This window comes from Rutilus rutilus (assembly GCF_951802725.1).
Source record: "Rutilus rutilus genome assembly, chromosome: 8".
NCBI lineage: Eukaryota > Metazoa > Chordata > Actinopteri > Cypriniformes > Leuciscidae > Rutilus > Rutilus rutilus.
Window position 1 is genome coordinate 24,118,605 of NC_140222.1, and position 25,073 is coordinate 24,143,677.

Sequence of the window (25,073 nt, forward strand, 5' to 3'; positions counted from 1 at the left end):
GCAAACAAACAGAAAGCAATGTGCAAGCACAAAGGTCAGTTTGAGTGAAAATGCAGTGGAGTAACAAATATGTATTGTGTTTTACAAATATAAATAAATGAGCCAAGATAATACTTCACAAATATATAAAAACCATCCTTCAAATTGCATGTAACCTTTGAACAAATACCAAATCTAGTGCATACAAATGCATATCTGTCTGTTATGATTGTGTGACACTTCGCTTATGAGATCTCTCGGCTCGATTTTCTCACAAATGCGTCCAGGCAGATTTTCTCACAAATGCGTCCAGGCAGATTTTCTCACAAATGTGTCCAGGCAGATTTTCTCACAAATGCAGTTGAGCAACTTCTAAAACAGTAGATGGCGCTAAACTAGAGGCTAATTTAGCGCTAGTCTCACAGGAGAAGCACTGATTTGAAACTTGCCTTTGCCTACAGCTGAGGAAAATGACCGGTGAACGGGTGTGTTTCTGTCTTATTTGATCTATAATTAACCTTTTTGAGGTTTTCTCTTGCAAAATATTTATTGCATATCTAGACAGAAATCCACATTAGCACTTAGTAGCACTTCACTCTCTCTAGGATCGGGGAATCTATAAGCTGAACGCTCTGCCATCATGTTGCTTTTTGTAATTTTTTCCTGCATTGGACTCATGCGAAATTACTAAATTAGTGATTATGTCTACACTTGAACGAATCTATTTCTTTCGTTCTCCATAAATTAATGAGAACATTTCATTTAATTGAAAGGAGGGTCCCACTTATTTATTTATTTAGTTGGAATTCAGTCAGCTTAACAGTTAATGTAATAAAATAATTAATAAACAAAACAATATACAATTGTTTCTTAACTTGCCTATGACGTAGCCTGTGCAGTGCCCAAATTATTATTTTGGACACACAAATGAAACCCGCCGCTCAATTAAATGAAATGTTCTCATTAATTTATGGAGAACGAAAGAAATAGATTCGTTCAAGTGTAGCCTAGACATAATCACTAATTTAGTAATTTCGCATGAGTCCGATGCAGAAAAAAATTACAAAAAGCAACATGATGGCAGAGCGTTCAGCTTATAGATTCCCCGATCCTAGAGAGAGTGAAGTGCTACTAAGTGCTAATGTGGATTTCTAAAACCTCAAAAAGGTTCATTATAAATCAAATAAGACAGAAACACACCCGTTCACCGGTCATTTTCCTCAGCTGTAGGCAAAGGCAAGTTTCAAATCAGTGCTTCTCCTGGGAGACTAGCGCTAAATTAGCCTCTAGTTTAGCGCCATCTACTGTTTTAGAAGTTGCTCAACTGCATTTGTGAGAAAATCTGCCTGGACGCATTTGTGAGAAAATCGAGTCGAGAGATCTCAAGCGAAGTGTCACACAATCATAACAGACAGATATGCATTTGTATGCACTAGATTTGGTATTTGTTCAAAGGTTACATGCAATTTGAAGGATGGTTTTTATATATTTGTGAAGTATTATCTTGGCTCATTTATTTATATTTGTAAAACACAATACATATTTGTTACTCCACTGCATTTTCACTCAAACTGACCTTTGTGCTTGCACATTGCTTTCTGTTTGTTTGCGAGTCGAGATTTCCTTTGCAAAGCGGATCGAGTTTGTTTGCGAGTCGAGATTTCCTTTGCAAAGCGGATCGAGTTTGTTTGCGAGTCGAGTTTTCCTTTGCGAAGTAGATTGAGTTTGTTTGCAAAATGCTGGATTTGTTTGTTAAATTATGGCACATAATTCGCTCCATAACCGTGTCCCTTTAGGGACTCCGTACGTCTGTGTATTAGTGTTGTGGGTTTTGCAGTGACTCTTTCTGCAAGTTACATCTTTACTCCAGTAGGTGGCGACAAGTGACTTTAAGAGTTATTCATCCAACAGATTATTTCAAAACACTGATTAATTCACAAACGAAACTTTAAGGTGTGGTCACAATCGTGAAATTCCAGGCAAAATCTGCGTGCAGAAATCATTAGCCCTTTTGATTTGCGTGGATTCATATTGAAATGATTGAAATTCGCCTGCAAAAATGGTAAATGTGACCGCACCTTTAATGCGGTTATAGCTAAATCATTCACAATCTGTTCAATACACTGACTGTGTCCGAAATAAAAACCTTCCCTACTATATGAGAAAAACATTACGCCAACAGAGTAGTATGTCCAAATACGTAGTATTCGAAAAACTGTGGGCAAAAAGTTCCCTGATGACCTAATAATTCAGGCGAGATTCTGAAGTGAGCATTCGATGGACACTTTACTATCCCATGAGGCCACGGGAGAGGATTTATGAATGGGGGTGAAGCAACACAACTGACGCTGGTAGGTCAAGTGACAATAACAACATGGCGGATATAGTATGTCCGAATTTCATTCATACTACACACATTCATACTATATAGAGCGTACTCTTTTAACAGTCACAAAGTAAATTCAAATTCAAATGTAGAACCTACTCAGACAGAAGCCTACGTGATTTCGGACGCAGCGTAATTCTTTTAGAAACTAAAATAAGTAATTGAATCATTCACTCAGTCGATTCATACAAACACAATGATTCGCTCAAGTACGAAACACTAATGTGTGTTGCTCAGAAACGTGTCAATTTCAGCTTTGACTTTGGAACTATTTTCATTGGCGGGGCACAAATACACATGTAACTGACAATACTGTGTTTAAAACGCAGGTTATTTATTATAATTTTATTTTTTAAACCTGCTATAGTTAATTGTCTTTCAAGTGACTGCACAGCAATTGCCAAGCAACCACCATAATTGTGACGTCAAGTTTGCGTCAGTCATTTTCCTCATAAAGTGCAACTAACTTGTTGGCTAATATATCTTGATTCATATGCATGTAGATATGTTTGTTTATTATTGTCACTGTGAAGAACAATAGCATTTAGAGTCAATGGTACACTTCAGACCTCTGAAAAAAATGGCTTTTTATCCGATAACTGTTATTCAAAGTTAAGCTTTATGTGTCCAAACACACTTCTCAGATACAGAAGTTTGGTGCTAACCAAATATAAAGCACATTTGAAATTCAAAAGAAAAAATAGTGGTGAATCATTGTTTCTAGAGAATGACAATCATTTCCTCCACTTCTATCCTCTGCTAAAACATCAGGAGTCCCTACCAAACACTGCTTTCAGCAAAGATAAAACATTTCTGGACCGATTCATCACGGTGTTTTGGCCTGTTTACTACTCCCAGTAGCAGAATAGCATACAGATACTCTTTCCTCTGTGTGGGTTCAGTAGCTGCTGGGCATTCGTCCATTTTTTCATTTGTATTTGTGTTGTTTGTAGCTTCTCTTAGAAGTGTGTTTGAAGGGGATCTTTAATAATGTCCAAACCATCTGCAAAAGCCCAAAGCGTTACGAGCAGCAGCAAAACACAAACTTTCATCCAATCAGCAGTGTCGGTTCATCTCACGCATGCATTGCCATTAGTGGAAATGGACAAACACTTCTAACCTGGTTCGATATACGCTGTGCGTCCTTTTAAAACCACCAAGGTAAAAAAGCTTGAGTCCTGACAGGAAAGCTTTTCATTTCAATTTCAATCAACAGCAGTCGTTGCATTCAGCCAGGAAACACTAATTCACACATCACCAGCGAAGAGATTTCAACCTCAGAATAGACAGTGTGTGAAAACATCAACAGTTCAGCGTTTGTCTGAAATTCCCTGGCAAGAGCGCTTGTTGCTTTTGAGCCATTTGTTTTCACCCACATATGCTCGGCTGCTTTCAAGCTTGGAGAAACTAAATGAGCTCGCCAGTAATAACTTGGGATGTTGTTTTTTTGGCAAGATACGACACTGTAATTGGATCACAAATGAAACTGAGCCAAGAGTTTGTGATATTTTGATGACCTGCTTCAAAAAAGCACACACTAAAAATACAAAGCATTGACCCAAAGATGAAGTATAACTCTTAATTGTTCCATGTGAATTTACAGAGGTAACGCAACTTTAATGTAATGCTATATGTATATATATATATATATATATATACACACAGTGAGGAAAATAAGTATTTGAACAACACCTGTCTATCAGCTAGAATTCTGACCCTCAAAGACCTGTTAGTCTGCCTTTAAAATGTCCACCTCCACTCCATTTATTATCCTAAATTAGATGCACCTGTTTGAGGTCGTTAGCTGCAATAAGACACCTGTCCACCCCATACAATCAGTAAGAATCCAACTACTAACATGGCCAAGACCAAAGAGCTGTCCAAAGACACTAGAGACAAAATTGTACACCTCCACAAGGCTGGAAAGGGCTACGGGGAAATTGCCAAGCAGCTTGGTGAAAAAAGGTCCACTGTTGGAGCAATCATTAGAAAATGGAAGAAGCTAAACATGACTGTCAATCTCCCTCGGACTGGGGCTCCATGCAAGATCTCACCTCGTGGGGTCTCAATGATCCTAAGAAAGGTGAGAAATCAGCCCAGAACTACACGGGAGGAGCTGGTCAATGACCTGAAAAGAGCTGGGACCACCGTTTCCAAGGTTACTGTTGGTAATACACTAAGACGTCATGGTTTGAAATCATGCATGGCACGGAAGGTTCCCCGGCTTAAACCAGCACATGTCAAGCTCCGTCTTAAGTTTGCCAATGACCATTTGGATGATCCAGAGGAGTCATGGGAGAAAGTCATGTGGTCAGATGAGACCAAAATAGAACTTTTTGGTCATAATTCCACTAAACGTGTTTGGAGGAAGAAGAATGATGAGTACCATCCCAAGAACACCATCCCTACTGTGAAGCATGGGGGTGGTAGCATCATGCTTTGGGGGTGTTTTTCTGCACATGGGACAGGGCGACTGCACTGTATTAAGGAGAGGATGACCGGGGCCATGTATTGTGAGATTTTGGGGAACAACCTCCTTCCCTCAGTTAGAGCATTGAAGATGGGTGGAGGCTGGGTCTTCCAACATGACAATGACCCGAAGCACACAGCCAGGATAACCAAGGAGTGGCTCTGTAAGAAGCATATCAAGGTTCTGGCGTGGCCTAGCCAGTCTCCAGACCTAAACCCAATAGAGAATCTTTGGAGGGAGCTCAAACTCCGTGTTTCTCAGCGACAGCCCAGAAACCTGACTGATCTAGAGAAGATCTGTGTGGAGGAGTGGGCCAAAATCCCTTCTGCAGTGTGTGCAAACCTGGTGAAAAACTACAGGAAACGTTTGACCTCTGTAATTGCAAACAAAGGCTACTGTACCAAATATTAACATTGATTTTATCAGGTGTTCAAATACTTATTTGCAGCTGTATCATACAAATAAATAGTTAAAAAATCATACATTGTGATTTCTGGATTTTTTTTTTTAGATTATGTCTCTCACAGTGGACATGCACCTATGATGACAATTTCAGACCCCTCCATGATTTCTAAGTGGGAGAACTTGCAAAATAGCAGGGTGTTCAAATACTTATTTTCCTCACTGTATATATATATATATTCTCTGATGAATAAAGCAAACCAGCGTCTCGCTCGTAAAGTTTTGATGGATGCGGATTGTAATCAAGGTAAAGACACCTAAATTTACCTTGAAAAAATCTTGCAGAAAATACAGTTTTGTGAGAATTGTCCTTGAATCTGATAGTTTACTTTGCTGGATATAGCAAACGGTTCTGGTTGAATCTCCTGAAATGGCCATTTATGTAAATTTAAGGAAGGAAAATCTAACATAATGGAACATAATTCGTGATATACCTGTGAGTCCAGTAGGACACTGGCATTCGAACCCGTCGACCAGATCTACACAGACTCCGACTCCACACGGCCTGGAGCCGCATTCGTTCTGCTCATCCTGGCACAGGTCGCCATGGAAACCCGCTTGGCACACGCACAGGTACTCGCCGCTGCCCGCTGGATACTTGATGTTAGTCACACACGTCCCTCCATTCATGCAGCCACATGGCCGTACTATCACCTGTAACCGTGGAAATGTGGACAGAACTGTAAGGTAACGCAAATAGAAATAAAACTAAGTCATCTTTGTGTTTCAAAAACTTATAATTATTAAATTTTATATATATATTATATATTAACATGCCTAAGACTTTTGCACAGTACTGTATACACACACACACACACACACACACACACACACACACACACACACACACACACACACACACACACACACACACACACACACACAGTATATAACACTATAACTTAGTTTATTATCAATATTGTCAATTATATATTATTTAAATAATTCCACATACACAAAATTTTGAGAATTGAATAAAAATATAAACAGTATATTAATAATACAATTTATAATATTACAATTAAGCATATTAATCATTCATATTAACATTTATCTAAATTAAATTTTGAGTGTTTGAGTGTGTTCATCAGCTGGAGTAAATAAAATAACATATAATATACATTATTATACAAATCTTTATATATATATACCTGTGTATATATATATATATATATATATATATATATTTTTATATATATATATATATATATATATATATATATATATATATATATATATATATATATATATATATATATATATATATATATATATATACACAAAAGAAATACATATACCCCCATAATATAGTATCTTCATTTATAGTAACTTATAAAATTACAATTCAGTATATAATATATACACTTAATATTAAAAATATAAAGGTATATATAGTAGCTTGCTGACTTTCAACTAGATTTTTGCAGCAGTGTTGCTAATTGCATATTCTCTCTCTCTCTCTCTCTCTCTCTCTCTCTCTCTCTCACTCAAACGACTGCATCTCTCAAACTCAGACAGTACTTAATAAGCGCTAGCAGGCAGGAAGCAGATGCTTGTTAGCCGTCTAGGCCCCTCAAAGGATATGGAGAGGAGGACGTTTGTCTTTCGTTGCACCGGCTTGCTGTGACACAGGACTCGGGAGAATCTCGGTAGCTGAATTCAGCTGTCCTTATGCCGTGATAAGATATTTAACATACTGGGAACTCTAAATACCAACTCAAATTAAGTTAGTACAGTGATGCTGAATGATTACCATAGTATAGAATATACATGAGACTCCAAGGAACTTCAGAGAATATTACTGTATTACCATGGTACATATGCAAAAATGCAGCATTTTAGTTGTCTAACGTCATCTAAGCAAATCACCCGTCGTTTAAACGTCGACTGGACCATAATCCAGTCCTGTTTCAATTATTAGTTTAATCTTTCTATGAATAAAGGACCTATCTTTGAATGAGATCCTATGCAATACAAGCTTGGCATTTACATTTGTTCATTTAGCAGACACTTTTATCCAAAGTGACGAACAAATTGATTCACTAAAATGAATCAGATTTCCCAATGCTACACATGAGGGTCGGGAGGAAACAGTTTAGGAGAGCATATTCCATTATTGCCTCAACTCACACAATAAAATATGACAAAAACACAGTGATGTAACACTTTGTAATTCTACAACTCTGCTCATTAGAAAAAATAGCTTGTTCCTGAAAATGCAACACTGTTATACTACTAAAATGTAGTCAAGTTAGTATTGTCGCTGATTTTATTTATATACTTTTTAATTCACTTTATTTTATAATTATAACTTTTTTTTAGAATTATAATTGATATAGAATACATTTAATTTAATTTAATTTTATATCTGATTCAGTTCTCCACTTCAACTTAATGATCTGTTAGAAACAAAATAACAGTTTACAGGTTTGGAACAACATCATTTTTTTATGAGAACTGTTCCTTTAAGACATCCCAGAAGAGGTTTGGATCATTATTACAAAACTAACATTATTATTTACAAAACTCGAGTTTTCGTCATGTTTCATAGAAATTCATTTCTGTCCTAAACATAAAAATCAGTCAGGCATCAATCTCTCAATGTCTCTCACCTCCGCGGTAAATCTGCTCCGGGCATCGCACTCATCAGACACAGTAAATTGAAAACTGTGCGTTTCCTCCTCATGCACTTTCCAGATGAGGAGCCCGGCTGGGGAAATTGAGGCCCCTGGGGGCCCCGTCTCCAGCTGGAAGAGTAGGGCCGAGCCCTCTGGGTCAGTGGCTGTGAATTGGTACACAAAATTCTCCCCTAAAAAGGTCTGCAGGCCGTCCCGTGGCTTGTGGAAGGTCGGCGGACGATTAGCTGCGGAAATGAGAGGGGAATTTCATAAAAAGAATACTGTGAAGGAATCGCAGACTCCCAGAGCTGATCTTCAGTTGCCAGATGATATTTTATACGGGACTAATAACGATAACTATAAAGACAACTGTATAAACTTCCACGCCAACATATGATAAAGTTCTGTTTATTATAAGCATGCACTGCAGTTTTGTCGACTGCCGCTTTAAAAGCTTGAGCTCTATCAAGCAGGATGGATTGTGATTGGCTGTCAATGTTCTTGTAATTCACCAGCCGAAAATCAAAAAAAAATTCTGAAAGTGATTCCAACCATATCATTCCTTTGTCGTTATCGTTACAGTTGTGGCGTGGATTTCCTATTCTAAGAATTAGCATGATTATATATATATATATATATATATTCAAATTCTCTCTCTCTCTCTCTCTCTCTCTCTCTCTATATATATATATATATATATACACACACACACACAAATATATATATTGTGTATATATATATTTTTTTTGGGGGGGGGTGGGGGGGTAATAAATATTATTAATTAATAAAAACATGTTGTTGTGCTGTCTATGTTATTTAGACAGCAAAATGAGAAATGTCTCACATTGAACAAACAGGCACAAAATGAAAATCTGTTTTTGTAATATCTGGCATGATGACATTTGTGGGATAAAATCTGATTTAAAGCATCATGTGTTCGTTTCCGATGGTTATTTCCCGCTTCTTGTTTCTTAAGAAACTTGACAAAAATTACAACGTGGAGCAAAAATATCCATCTTAAGTGACATGCAATTATCCACAACAGAACCACAGAAAATAAACCAACCCTGATCTTGGAATATGAAAGCATTCTCTGCAACAATATGTCACTCATATTCAAAATCTCATTCTCGAGCAGCATGATGTATATGAGTTTGCGTGTTTCTGGCTGGGAAATGTCAACTAACAACAAAATGGATCCATAAATCTGTTCTGACATCATAAGGTAAACAAACCCAATGCATAATAACATGATAAAATTCAGCTAAACATACCGTTGCCATTTTATAAATGCAAACCAGGTAAAAAACAAAAAAAACACATGCTAATTGTTTCAAAATGGTCTGACGTCAATTTTTCTAATTCCCTCAGTTATGCAACAGTACAAATGCTCATTTGAATCACTTAACATTTAAAATTTCTTGATGATCATCTCGTCTAAATTTAATTTGTCTGCATGAATGAATGGACTCTCAATTTTTCCACAGAATGGTGAAAAAAAGGCATGGCAGAAGCACAAGGGAAATAACTATCAGGAAGATAAGTGGGTGTGAGGTGAATGGGTAATGTTCCTTCAAGCTGAGTGTGTGTGTGTGTGTGTGTGTGTCTTCAGATAGCATCAGTCCGGACCTCATTTGCAGTGCAGGCAAACAGACGGATGTTTACTGGCGATTCTCGCTGTACACAGGAGTGTGGATAAAGAAGAGGGGAGTTTTTGCTGAAATTAAATGCAACATGATTCCTAAAGAACTCGACATTTGGTGTGTTAGTGTGTCAAATGTTGTTGCTTGTGTGTGTAATTGTTTTGCTATTTTTTTTTCTTCAGTTTTTTTGTAAAAACCTAATAAAACCTCTAAGATTTACATTCACTCTTAAATATGACTTGTGTGGTTAGTCTTTTTCTAAAAAGGCTCATGAATCTTAATTAAAATGCTATAAAACAGTTCTGGCTCTAATATATGATTGGATGAGATATGTTTTAGGACATTGTTTATGCTCATCAGATTAATTTTATATCAATAAAGTTAAAATAATAAACTATATTACAATTGTTTATTACGATTATTAAGAATAATACTAATTAATAAAAAAATATTACCATAATTATTAATCAGTATTTTGATATTTACATATGTAGTAATTATTGATAATTATATAATAAAAATGATAATAATTAGAATTAGAAGAGACAGTGTCGCTATATAATAAAAATAATACTTATTATTATTAAAATAAAATTATTAAATAATAATAATAATTAATGATAAAATATTTATTGATAATTATAAAATTATTTGTAATTAATTAAAGATAATAATTATTAATACTAAATTATTAATATAAATAAATACATTTTAATTTATATTTAAAAAGTATTATTATTAAAAGAGATATTGTGCCATATAATAATAACAATTATTATTATTAAAACAAAATTATAAACAATAATTATAATATAAACAAATATTAAAACCTCTAATATTAAAAGTATAATGTAAAATACTTTAATATAACATAAAATTATATAATTTAGGACAATATAATATTACTTTTATGTAATAAATAATAATAATAATAATAATAATAATAATAATAATAATTTATTATTATTATTATCAGTATTAGTAGTAGTATGAGAAGAAGAGAAAGTTTATGCTATATAATAACAATAACCACAATCCTTATTACTATAATAATTATTAATAAAAAAAAGATATTAGGAAATATATTTAATGTACTCTATAACATTTTATATTATTATTTTTATAATAATAATAATAATAATAACAACAACAATTATTATCATTATTAAAATTTAATTAAAGCAATAATTATTAAATATAAAAAAAGTATAATGTAATACAATTTATTATAACATAACATCATATTATTTATTATTATGATTTTAATACAAATAATACAAATGTTTTGTTATCAATCATAAATTATTAAATATAATAAACATACACATTTGTGAAAACACATTACTTTGCAAAATTGTTTTATAAAATCAATAAGATACGTGAGGATGTGTGTCAGAGTGTTTTTACCACAGTAAAAGCTGGTTCATGTTTACACCACTTTGCATCATGCTCAACAACACCTCTTAACTGGTAAATCCACTACTTTGCCATACTAACGTCCAATAGCCTACCTCATCAATGTCCTATAAACATCCTCCAGTGTTGCAAATGTCAAGTCTACTGAGACGAAAACAGTATTTAAAAGAACCTAATGAAATATTACACAAAGTCGTCTCAGTGTGATAATAAAACCAAAACTAAAGTTTATGACCTAATGCTTTACTTCATTTTTTGCAACGCTGTAAAATCCGGAAATGTAATGTCAGCAAATTGAAATTCACAGCTAGCATATTCCAGCTGACTCGCCACATAACATCTCTGTTTAGCTGCTGTAATAAAGTCCAAATCAAAGTAATAGCAAGACAGCGCATCCTTTCAGATCTCCCCTACTTCCTTTTATAGTTCGATAATGAATGATACAGTAAGTGCCTCACACAATATTCAGTTAAATACATGTTGTCAGTCAGTCTCAACAGCTCTTCTTTATTTTATAGGACTTTTTTAGAGCAGGGGTGCATGGGATTCGAACCTACATCTGCCATATGAACATCATGGCTCAATGCATCTGCAGCATGTTATGAAATACTAGACCACAGCTCGTATTTCAGATCTTTTTGAATGGATTTGTCTTTATTAGCACTAAATTAGATTTCAATTGGAATGTGCCGTAGAAGGTTGTTGGGTCGCGTCCAATGGCTGTTTAGACTTGTAACTTTATTTATAGCGTAATGGTGTGCTGTGTGATTGTAACAAGTACAGATAATGTTCAATAATGTGAGCTATTGCCGTGAGATCTCGGTTTGACTTCAAATCGACTGTGTTTACCTTGATTAATGGACCAGGTGTATTTGGAGGCCGTGGAGTTACACAGGAGACACGGAACAGAAGGGCTGGTGTCTCCTTCGGCAAAACACATCCCATCTATATTACACGTCCTCTCCTGAGAGAGAGAGAAAGAGGGAAGAACTGTTATTATTGTTGAAGGTCTTTAAGAGATACAAACAAACAAACAACTAAATGAATAATACTAAAATAAATACATAACTGGGAAAATAATAAGATGAGCTAAATTACATGAAACTAACCTAAAAAACTGATTCTAAAATAATAATAAACTGTGAAAAATATTAAATTAAAATAATAATAAACTGTGACACTGTAATAAATTGAAAGTAAACTACATTACATGAAACTAAAATAAAATAAAAATATAATAATAATACAATATAATATAATTAAAATAGAAAAACTGAAGACTAAACTACTAAACTACATTTTCATGGCTATATCAAAAATGTCCACAAAGTAATTTTAGTTTTAGTTTTTGATACAGGCATATTACAAAACTTGAAACATTTACAACTTACAATTTTCTGTACATTTGTCAATAGTTTTCAAATTAAACGTATTCTATTTCAGTAAGTTGCCAAGACAACATTTCTTTTTAAGTTTAAGTTTTTTGTAAATAATATCTAATATTTATATTTCATTTTATGCCAGCTTTAATTCAATTAATAAAAACGTTATATAGCATTAAACATGAAAATGTGCTAGACACTGATGCTAAACTAAACTAAAACACAACTAGAACAGAAAAAATAAAACTAACAATGATAGCGAAAACTAAACTGAATAAAATTCAAAATAAAATAATGAATACATTCTAAAATTCAAAACTATTATTATAACCCTAAAAATTAAATACATAAATAAAAACCTAAATCAAAACTAAATAAAATGTAACAAAATCAAAAATCAATTTGAAAAAAACTAATAATAATACTAAAAAATTCAACTAATAACCCTGCACACATTTTTATCCAAAGTGACCTTTTTTTCCTTCAGTTTGTGCTTTCCCTGGGATCATTGTTGCCAAGTCCATGGTTTTCCAGTGGAATTGGGCTACTTTTAAATTGTTGCTGCTGGTAAAAAAAATTTCCCCCACTGTACATAAGATTTCGGTGCTCAAACACCCCCAAAACACCCCAAGACACCCCAAGATGTACAAATTCAATGGATAATTTGGCCTAAGGACGCTTTTGACTGGCCATTGGACTACTTTTGTTGCACAGACCTGGCAACGCTGCTTGGGATTCAAACTTACAACCTTGTTGTTGTTAGTGTTCAAATTTAGAAAGAAAGAAAGAAAGAAAGAAAGAAAGAAAGAAAGAAAGAAAGAAAGAAAGAAAGAAAGAAAGAAAGAAAGAAAGAAAGAAAGAAAGAGTGGAGATGTTTTGCTACTGCTCACGGTTACTGTGGCTCAAACCAACTTCCCCTGTCAAACCTTTGAGATAAAGCTCAGCCGTCTTTGCTATAAACCACCAAAGCATATAGCCTGGCACCGATAGCATCTCTATATTTCAAGTTTTTAATATCCAGTGGGATGTGTAAGTCGCAACGCCCAGAGGACATGCGCGGCAAATCAGAGAAGATAAACACAGACCAAAAGGATCCTCCTAGATAACTGATCTCTCACGGTGAGATTACATGCTATGTGGCAAGAAGCAAGAACGAGCGAGTATATCAGGTGCTCAAGGGATTGGTTACTCCGTCAGTCTTTGGTCTCGATGTCGTGAATAATATCTGTTTTCCACATCCACGCTCCGGGGTTTTCCAACACACACCCTTTGTGGCCTCGCGTATCGCTGCTGTCCTGTTGCAGTTAAGACAGTAAACGGGCTATGACAGACTTAAACTCGCATCCTCAGCGACTTATTTTCCGGTGGAAAATACAGGCCATTTGTTGAGGAAGTCATTTTGCGCAGAGTGAATATAAAGTTCAGGATGATGGACAGATGGATAAATGAACAGAAGGGCCGCAAGGGAAGTTGTGCAGGAACAATCATGGATGGTTTTAACACAGTACTAGAAACAATCTTCATTCTAAAGCAATTCAGAATCTGTTCAGAGGATTTTAAACCAAACAGAGGTTTCTGAACAATTACAGTATTGAAATATCTCTTCCAAATTTTTGTAATTAATTCAGATCAAACTATACAAACTATATACTTAAAGATAAATATTATTAATAAATGATATTGTTTTATTATTAAAATGTATGAAATTTCCTATTAATATTATTAATTTTATATATCCAAGTGCTGTCAAATCGATTATTCACGATTAATCGCATAAAAAAGTTTGTAATTTTTTAAAAATAATAAAATAATAATAATAATAAATGTATTATTATTCATATATTTATTATATATTATATAATATAATATATTATTAATAATAATAATAATATTCTATTCTATTATATAATATATAATAAATATATGACAGCACTAATTTACAGGATATATATATATATATATATATTTTCATCCTGTAAATTAGTGCTGTCAAATCAATTAATTGTGATTACTCGTATCTAACAAAAGTTTGTGTATATATATATACATACACACATTTTGTTTGTTTTTTAACCAACTTTTTGATGCGATTAATCATGATTAATCGTGATTAATCGATTTGAAAGCACTTGGATATATAATATTCATAATGATAATAATAGTTACTAATATTATTTAAAATTTTATAACACATCAAATTAATTACAAATTAGTTATGAATTAATTACGAAGAAGGATTATTAAGACATGTATTCTTACATTTTATGAACATCTCCTATACATTTGTACCATTTCAATATTAAACCGTCAGCAGTGAATTGTTTGCACTATTTGTTTGCAAACTGTATTGTGATTTGTCTTCTTTTTTTCTTTTTTTTTTGTAAAAAATTATTTCCATACTAAATTGTGATTAGTCTGTTATTTTGTGCATCTATTTAAGCTTTTACAACCACCTTTAAATGGTAAAGACGTAGGAACTGCCAACATCATGTTCGAAAACTGCAGAATGGCTCTGATGTTTATGACAAACCTAAGTCTAAAACCTAAACTAACATTTCCTTGAGACAATGCAAATATAGTTAAAAATCAATTTAACCCATAACTTGTTGGAAAAAAATCATTTGTACATGCATGTATGTGTATTTCTTCATTTTCTATGCTAATTGTTGATGAAAAACAAGGAATGGACGACTATTTCCAATCTATTGGCCTATTTGAGACTATATCATTACCTTCAACTTGCAACGTCCAGAGGGAATCACACACAACTGGCAAATACCATCATAAAGGGTTAAAAATTTCCCCTTGCTGTACTGATGACCGTCATTGGTCACCTGAAGAAGAAAAAAGAGAGATAGAGAGGTTTAAATACATATGATAAATACACAAATACATACATTGTGAGTGGATGTGGTATTAATAATACCACATTCACTCAAGGTACAAAAATACAAAGTACAATTATTTTATTGAATTTTTAAGGTGTGCAGTCAACCAGCCATTATGTATCGCAAAATAAAGAAATTTTGTGATAAAGACAAACTAATTCCACATTATGCTGTTTATTACATGGCTTCTTATCAAATTTGTTACTTGGTCTGACCAAGCTACTTGGTAAATTTGACATGAATATTGATTTGAGTCATTAAAAGAAGGTAAATTTGTGTGTTGCCATTGTAAGCAAAACAAACTTTTTCATTAAGATAATGCAAAATGCGTATTCAGAAATATTTATGATCTGCAAACTTTCTAAGTTCATTCGCCACTGGCAGGTGATGAAAAAAAAAGCATGTCTTCTTGTAACACTTCAGAGCATCTTTAGCAGCACTAGTTTGAGTAAATCCAAAAGCGAGGTTAATTTTTCAACCCCTCAGTGAGTGTTTAATCCCACAAGCCTTTGAGATTAATGCGGGCAGGAGTTTAGGTGGATTTCGAGATGTATTACCTCACAGATTCGTCTTTGCTCCGACCTTCAGAGACACCCTGTGGCTCTTTGAACATTGCAATTTATGTTAATGATTCTCATCACGGCTATCCATTTTTTACATCAGTAAACACACTCATTAACACACACACACACACATAGATCAAGGCCCACTTTGGGACCAAGCGATGAGGTCAATGATCACACAACCTGAATTGAGTTTACAAACTTTTTAATGTTCGCCATATACTTAAAGATAAAGTCAGACTGGTTTCCTATATGGGCCATCAAAGCATAAAAATGATTAAAATGATTGTGTTGCCTTTATGGCTGTCATTCAGAACGGAAGAGCTCTCCTCCATCTCATGGTTTGATGATTTCGACAGATATAATATTTTAAAGCGCCCAGGTACGCATCATTTAGCTTGGCCTCAAACAGCGCGTGCGACCGGCATAAATTCAGGCTGATTTTAAGCGTTAAAACCCATAACTGTGAAGGAGACTTCGTGTGTAATTACATTTTCGCCAATACAGAGAAGCTAGCGCTTCATCTTTCAATCACAATGGAAAGTTTAGAAAAAGATGGTCTGCTTTTATCAGACCGATGACATTTTGATTCATTCAGTCACTGCAAAAAATGGCAGTGGAAAATCAATCACACGAACCCTTGGACATTTCCCTGTCCCTGAGATTGATGGACAGGTACCTTAATCTCCCATCTGGCATAGGGCTGCTCGCTGGCCGTGAAGTCCACCGTGTCGACGGCCATGTTGCCGAGTCGAGGGACGGAGCAGTCCACCGCTTTGGAGCTCAGGAAGGACGCTTTGGTTGTCCCTTCCTCTTCAGGGATCCAAACTCCATTTGTGTGCTAAAAAACATCACCAAAAAAAATTTATTTGTGGCAATAGAAGTACATTTTAGCATACTTTTAAAGCATGGAAATAATGTACTGTAAAATAAAATACTTAAAGTGTGAACTGAGTGTAATGTTTTCAGACACTTAAAGCGTAACTCTCGCCAAAATGCAACCTAGGGTATTTTTGTTAATCTACCCGAGGCTAATTTTCGTTTAAAAGCATAATTAGGATGGAAACGCCACTTTTAAGTTTGACCAGAGAATGTCTAATAAGGCGAGAAGTTTCACTCTCAGTAAACTTCCGGCTTCTGAACTGGTTGCAGTTCCACTCTGATTCCATATGAGGGCGCTCACAGGACGAGTGCAGAATGAATGGAGGTCTATGGCAGTATACCGATCAAAATCCACTTTTCTCAGGATATCATTTTTTGTCTAGTAATTTGAATGTTGTATTCGAAAGGAGATGCAAAGAAATTACACATTGCTGGGTGTTAGATTTTTCAGAGTCACTTATTTGCTTTAAAAAGTCTTTTAAAGTGTCAATGACGTCATACACATCGTACGACCAGAGATACTGCTTTACGGCAATCCTTCAGTCACTTTGGTGCTTTCGCGCTCGAGGCATCGACAAAACACAGCTGACACAGGTAAATACACGTGCTAGAAGAGTTTTTGTTTTGTTTGTTTCTGGTCCCGCTTCGGATGACACGATGCCATCAAGCGGTATCTCTGGTCGTAATCAGTCCTTCACTGACCAATCAGCGTTCATTAGCAGAATGCTAGCGTGTTATGGGCAACAACAACTCAACCTGTAAGAAATCAAAAGGACTTAAGTACTCGTTCATTCAACTTTCAAACTATAACCCATGTTGAACTTGCAAAACCTACAATCAAATCTGAGATTTCTCAACGGCAATCGGGTGAAAGAGACAAATTTAGCCGTCTAGCCCCATAGACTCCCATTCATTCTGCACTCATGGGCGATCGCCCCCAGTGGAACTCTGGTGGAACTACAACCAAAACTTGGTACAATAGGACTTAATAGGGAGTGGGCAGGCTCTCCGTAGACGGGCTCTGGTTTGACCGTATTTTCGTTTTCGGTCAAATTGCCTTTTGAATGGGAGTGCTTGGGGCACGACTATGATAGCATCAAAATCGCTATTTTTAAAACACTAAGAAGGCTCGACACAACTTGAAACTTTGCTCGAAGTATCACCAGGGGCTCTACACATGAACTCGAGCATTGAGAAATTTTTTTGTGTACACAGAGTTTACTAAAAATAAATATTTTGAACAACTCACTGTAGCTTTTGTTGTTTCCGTCCGCCGGCATTTTGTCAGTCAAAAATAGTCGATCTCCGAATGCAACGTAACAGGGAGGAGAGTAATGATGGAAAGCTCCTAAAGCTTAGTTCCATATAAATTCACGGATAATTTGTTGTTTTGTCATTAGTGAAAATCAATATTGACCTTGTATTTGAAAAAGGATCCTCATATAAGAATCAGTTCGTTCGCATTCGGAGGTCGACTATTTTTGACTGACAAAATGCCGGCGGACGGAAACAACAACAACAACAACAGTGAGTAGTTCAAAATCTTTAATTTTTAAGTGACTTTTTTTTCTTTAAATTCAACACTTTTATCAGAAGATACGCTAAAACTTTAGGACATGTCCTTCAGTTGTTTGAGATACAACTAAATTAGAGCAATATTCACCTCTGACCCTTCATTGTTTGAGAGAAACAGAAACAGCTAAAGTTAGAATAATGAATGCCAAATCAATTTGCTCAAATGGGATGACCCCACACAGGAGGTAAAATGCCTCCTGGGAAAAGACAGCGAGAGGGGTGGTTCAGAAATATGCGAGCGGTGGACTTTAAATGAGAGAAAAGCATAAAGGGAGCATATTCAGAATTAGGCCTACATGGTGGATACTTTTTTCCCCCCATTACATCTACATTTTTTGAGTTATAAAAATAATATCTTTTTTTTTTATTAACCTTTGGTTTAAACTCAAATGCATTTAATATGCTCCTCTGGCTTATTCAAAACCCACTAAGAAGTCGTTATTGAAGTAGACATGGCCTTTTTATAGATTCAGAAGTACTAACCTGTTCAAGGTTAAGAATGATTTTGAGTTATTGGGGTCTCAGATTATGAGGGTTAAACCCTAGCCCTGCAGGGCAGCGTTTTGACATCATTAAATTAACTTCGAGTGTAAAGCTTTTAAGTAAAACAGACAATTTAATAAAAAGGCAACCAGCCGATAATCACAGCACATAATGTGCGCTTTTGCATGTTGTTTACCAGTCTTACCGCACGTGTTTTCTTTGTATGTGCTCTGCTGTGTTGACTGATCACTGTATTTATTGCTTTCTTTATCTCATCAGATATCCCCCTATGTCGTTCCCCTCATTCTTCTAATTAAATATACAAACAGATGGCAAGCATGTATTAAAAAAAAGCCATACTAAGATTCATAAAACTCTTTGATGAAATATTAAAGAAGACAGGCTTAGAAGAGTCGAACGTGATAACCATTATAATAAACAAAATAAAATGCAATTAAAGATGCAGTGCAACTACTAAGTGCAAACAGCCCGCCTTGTTGGCAGAGGCTATTTACACTAACTCTGCACACTGGCGTCTGGTTGGGCTAGAGCTAGACAAAAGTATGGAAGAATGCAGGTTTGTCAAAAGCAGCAATAGTGAGGCGGCGTGTGTTTTGATGCAAAAGGTTTTGACGCAAATCGACCCGAGTTTGGATCCGACTTTTGCCAAAATCGCTCTACTCCCTTTTCCCATCACATATGAAACCGAAAAGGCATTTATTTTCAATAAAAATTAAGAAAAGTGGAAATAAAGTAAATAACGTGTTCAATAATAATAAAAAATTCGGTTAGTGGTAGGGAGGGCTTTATTGTTCCATATATATATAATGTAAACTGAATATCATTTGCCTAATAAACATAAGTGAAATCATTCATGTCTCACCTTTAATCTGATCACGAGACACGCAAGGCCAGGTGAGTCGATGAAACCCAGCCCGAAAACCCTCACGCTGTCACAGTCGAACTCACGTACATCACACAAACCGCCGTTCTCAAGATCGGTGACTTCTATTGGCTGACCTGAGGAAACCAAAGAAACAGAGAATTTACAGTAATCTGAACAAATATGAAATTGTTAGGGGTTTGTTTAAATAACCTTAAGAAGTGCATTAGTAATAGTTCCTTTTGTAATATTTTTTTATCTCTAGGGGTGTGGCCTGTCTGAGGGGCGTGGCCTGTGGATGGGTATTGACATTGTAGTTTTACCGCTCAAGAATACACGCATAAATACGCGCTTGTTTGGTACTAAGCAAGCAATTTTGGGAGAAAACTGAAGAAGTATGCACTTTTCTGGGTTGCAAGGTCCCAACCAATGCTCCTTTGTCATTCATCTCAACAACCTCATACAAAACAAGTACAGAAAAAGTCTTTCAGTCGAATGAGACTGCAAAAATCACAGTCTGCAGTCTACTCATTGTTGATTCATTGAAAAGGCACTATAGGAGTCTCGTTAAACCCAGAAACTCTATTGTAAATTAATGTGAAGTCTTTAAAAATGCACTCTGCCGAAAACATCCCATCCTTTGCGAAAACCACCAGTAAATAAAGTTTATGGGACTCAAGTGGAAAAATGCAACACCGGCAGTTTGAAAGACGCCAAAACGAAAGACATTTCCATGTACATTGCCACTAACAAACACACAAACCAAACAATCCAGGCTTTACAAAATATTCAGCCTGCTGCATTCTGACCTTGCCAGCCTGCATTTGCCATTAAACAGAGAACGGATACAATACTGAAAATATTACAGTATAATTAGAGCTGTGGAGTATAATGTTCTCTATAACTGAGGTTCTTGAATAATGCAAACGAGTAAATACGAGCTTGTTTGGGCGTCTCTCAGGCCTTATAAAACACAACAACATTTAATATAGTTTCAGCGACAGGCTGAAATGACTGTACCGAGGCAGCATTACGCTTCCTTAATGCCATTATCGCTCCCATCTTGGCTCATTTCAAATCAGTGTTTTTATTACCAGAGCATAACCTTACGTTCAGATCTCCGCAGGGTGGAAGTTTATTTAAATCACATATCTGAGACGCAAACGAAAATGGATGTTCTGGGACGGTATGCAAAACTAAGCCATAAGTGGTGAATATCTAAAAAAAAGGAGATGGAAAACAATAAGAGATATGAGATATGAGAGAAAATGGTCCTCAGAGGAGAACAATTAAGCACAGAAGTGAGTGCTAATGAATTTTCGCCTCATCAAAGAACTTCCTCCAGATGGTCTCATTTTGTGTAATTTTACACTTGGTAAAAAAATTGCAATAAAATAATTACAAAAACAAATCGCCCCCTAGCACTGTTTAGGAAAGATATACTACCATCAGAGACATTCAAGTTCATTTTAAATTATTTTTTAAGACAAATTTGTGACATTAGTACCACATCTGAAGAAGAAAATTTGATATTAAATGTTTTGTTTGCTTAAAAATAATAAAATAATATAAAAATATTATTTCATGTGATGCATTTTCATGCATATTTAGCTTGTGATTTAATATTTATAATATAAATAAAAAGTAAATAATTACTTATTATATATATATATATATATATATATATATATATATATATATACATAGTATATGATGGTAATGTTGTTGACTCCTGGACAGAGGTGTAAAAAGTACTCAAAAATGTTACTCAAGTGAAAGTACAAGTACTGAGGGAAAATTTTACTCAATTAAAAGTAAAAGTATCTGGCCAGAATCGTACTCGAGTAAAAGTAAAAAAGTACCACATTAAAATTGTACTTGAGTATTAAAGAAGTAAAAGTAACAGCAATAATGTAAACTAGAGATTCTTGTTTAAGCTTTTAATCTCTAAAATCATGAAGTGAATGAACCACATACAAGGTTTTATCCTGCTTTAGAACTGTTTGTATTTAATTGTATTTATTTATCAAACTATAAGACTACTATCTAATGCCAGTATGCAACATTTTTTAAACAATCCACTAAACATGCTTTTACCACTAAAAGAAAAGAATTCGCTAAGGTACGGCCACGGGTGCTCTTGATCCTGTGGCTGATTTTGGACTGTGTTCGCAGCTGAATCACGTTCTTCCTCCATTTTCTTCCACTGATTGACCATAGACAGTATAAGAAATGGACACAGCGACCCCATAGATTTCAACAGAGAAAAGTGAAGCAAATTAGAAGCACTCACTTCCTGATGGCTGAGCGTACTGCGCAGACTCAAACTGAGCTTGATGGCGTAGATGTGACGTGAGCAACCTGTCTGACCGTTGTAAGTCTTCTAGTAGCTGTGCCAAGAGAAATCTAACTTGCAGAAAACAGAGAGTGTGAGTAGGAGCTGTCCATGAGCTAGGAGCAGGAGCAACTTTATGACTCTCTATGGGCTTCTCCCTTGACTTTATGCCTCCACGTCCCCCCAATTGACTGTGAGCTTCTCCTCCTGTCTATACGGTAATTTCCAGAGAGTCGCGTGGTTATGATGCAATTGTTAGCCTATTTTTACAAAAACTGCTTCTAAGGGGCCATAATGTAAGATACAAGGTAATGGAGCCTTTTATACATTTTCGTGTTTCTTTAGAAATAAATAATGGACAAATGGAGTCTTTAAACGTCTCAGATGTAAAGTTATTCGCTGTCAAAGTGATGCCAAAATGAATGGGAGTCAATGGAATGCTAACAGCAGGTGATGGCTCGTTAGCCAATGGCGGCCCCCGGGGGTGGTACGCTTTTAGGCTGCTGGATTGACCCATAGACAGTATATAAACTGGACACAGCAACCCCATTGGATTCAACGGAGACAAGTAAAGTCAATTAGAAGCACTCACTTCCTGGGGGTCGAGCGTACTGCGCAGACTCAAACTGAGCTTGACGACGTAGATGTGACGTGAGCAACCCGTCTGTCTTCTAGTAGCTGTGCCGAGAGAAATCTGAATCACTCCCTTCCGAAACTCGCAGAGACGGAGAGTGTGAGTAGGAGGTGTCCATGAGCTGGAGCAGGAGAAACTTTTGCTAAGTATTCTGATTAATTATTTTGTCATTTTGCCTCCACGTCCCCCCGATTGCCCGCGAGCTTCTCCTCCTGTCCATACGGTAATCTCTCTACTGTGCGACAGAGAGTCGCGTGGTTATGACGCAATCGTTAGCCTATTTTTACAAAAACTGCTTCTACGGGGCCATAACGTAAGATACAAGGTAATGGAGCCTTTTATACATTTTCTTGTTTCTTTAGAAATAAATAGTGGACAAATGGAGTCTTTAAACGCCTCAGATGTAAAGTTATTCGCTGTCAAAGTGACGCCAAAATGAATGGGAGTCAATGGGATGCTAACAGCAGGTGATGGTCCGCTAATCAATGGTGGCGTCCGGGGAGGCTTCAATAAAATATGAAACAGTGCCCCCCTGGATTGACCCCCTGTGATTGACTGTTATAATTTCTCTCATTTCCAGGTCAAGGTGCTGTGCGTTGTGGTAATAGATGCGACATGATGTCACTTCCAAATGACCAATGAACATGTCTGACCAATTTGGTGAAATGTGAAACCGAATCTCATTGGCAGAATAAATGACATTTAAATTAAACAGCATCAGCACAATTCAATTGGTTTGGTAATAGCAAGGGAAAATAGAATGAAGTGATCTCCAAAAAATAAGTACTTTTTGACTATAAATAGAATTGTAAGGAGTAAAAAGTACTTTTTTTTTCTTAAAAAATGTAATTAAGTAAAAGTAAAAGTACTGATTTTTAATTGTACTCAAGTAAAGTAAAAATCCCCAAAAATAATACTTAAGTACAGTAATCAAGTAAAATTACTCAAGTATTTTACACCTCTGCTCCTGGATGCTAATGACAAAAAAAGACTTGTTTCAAAAATGCTACTTGTGACATCTGAATTAAACAATTAGCATGTTATGTAAATTAAAAATCAATTAGCAAGCAATTAAAATGTTATTAGCAATTGAACCGAGGATCATTATGGCTTTACCACAAACACTAGGACCTTAAAAAAAGCTTAATCCTCAATTCAGGAGGGCCACAGATATACCTTCCTTATTGCCTCGGAGATCAACAATTTCCAGCTCAGCAGGTCAGTGAGGTGATTTTCAGACTTTCCCATGATTCACTCTGTTCCCGAGCTCCTAAAATGCAGTTCTCAACCAGACAAGCCTCGAGCATTGACGCAGTGTGCGCACACACATACACACACTCACACACTGTCCCTGACCGGCCAGGAAGGGAGCGTGAGAGATATTCAGGAGTTTTTAATCTCTGCCACAAGGGCGAACACTTGTGCTTTATGTTTGAAGAGAAATGATAAATGAGGAGCGATCGGATGACTCACTAAACCTGCCTGTAAAAAAAAAAAAAATGAGTCCGAGATGAATCCAAGCGGAGTCCTTTCTACAGAATGTGACCCCTGCCTCACTGCTGAATATCACAACTGAATGAAGGCAATAGTGAGGTTTTCCAGATTGTTCCACTATTGAATGAAACCCAGATATGCAGAGGTATTGAATCTGGTCTGATTGCCTTTTCTAAAGACTTGATTTTCACTCTACCTGGAATTATGGGAAATAAAGAGTAGTAGCGCCTTATTCTGAAATGATTCCTGGACACCTTTCATTGAGGCAGTAATAGCATAAAATGTGCCAGAAGACTAAGGAGAATATGTGTGGAAAACTGAAATCTAACCCTTTATTTCTCCTTATTTCTAGGTGAATCTAATGACCTCAAAGCCTGCAAATGTACCCAGGATGCACCATTCTTACATTACAGGAATCATTCAGGCAAAAATTAAAACTCTGTCATTGTTTACTCACCCTCATGTCATCCCAAACCCATATGGTGTTATTTTGTTGTTCTTAAAAGATTCAAGCTCTCATTATACAGAAAAGAGCTTCAAAATGCCCCATATTCTGTTCTACATGCAGAAAACAAAAACAGCATATGGGTTTGGAACATCATGAGTTCATAAATAATGAATGAAATTTCATTTTTGGGCGCACTGTCCCTTTTTAAAGGGTCATGGAGCGGCATTAGTCTTGTTATACCATTCACATTTCCAAACATTCCTTTTCTAACAATATTCTGATTTGGGGCTTTTTGATGTTTGTAGTATAGTAGAGAAAATATCAAAAATGAGAGGGGGAATGGGGTCGGTTAATGTCACTTGCCAGATTTGATGTCAGCATCACGGCTCAATGTATCAGAGCACATGCGCTACTAGGCTAACTTCAGAACACTAGAAAAAAAGAATGTTGCACAGTACACTGTATACTAAAAAATATAGTAAGTGAAACAGTGGTATGCAGTTATCACCTTAAAATAAAAATGGTTATTGAT

At 35.7% G+C, this 25,073-nt stretch overlaps 1 protein-coding gene across 1 annotated transcript in view; it reads right to left on the bottom strand.

Moving 5' to 3' along the window:
* The window catches only part of LOC311294976 (von Willebrand factor D and EGF domain-containing protein), a 71,885-nt gene that overhangs the window by 21,807 nt on the left and 25,005 nt on the right, over positions 1-25,073 (bottom strand). The window contains exons 13-18 of the mRNA XM_084416108.1: positions 19,631-19,767; positions 16,487-16,648; positions 15,089-15,190; positions 11,824-11,938; positions 7,910-8,160; positions 5,732-5,951 (exon numbers count right to left, since the gene is read on the bottom strand). Coding sequence (XP_084272234.1) covers positions 5,732-5,951; positions 7,910-8,160; positions 11,824-11,938; positions 15,089-15,190; positions 16,487-16,648; positions 19,631-19,767 — 987 coding nt within the window. The remainder of the gene's footprint in view (positions 1-5,731; positions 5,952-7,909; positions 8,161-11,823; positions 11,939-15,088; positions 15,191-16,486; positions 16,649-19,630; positions 19,768-25,073) is intronic.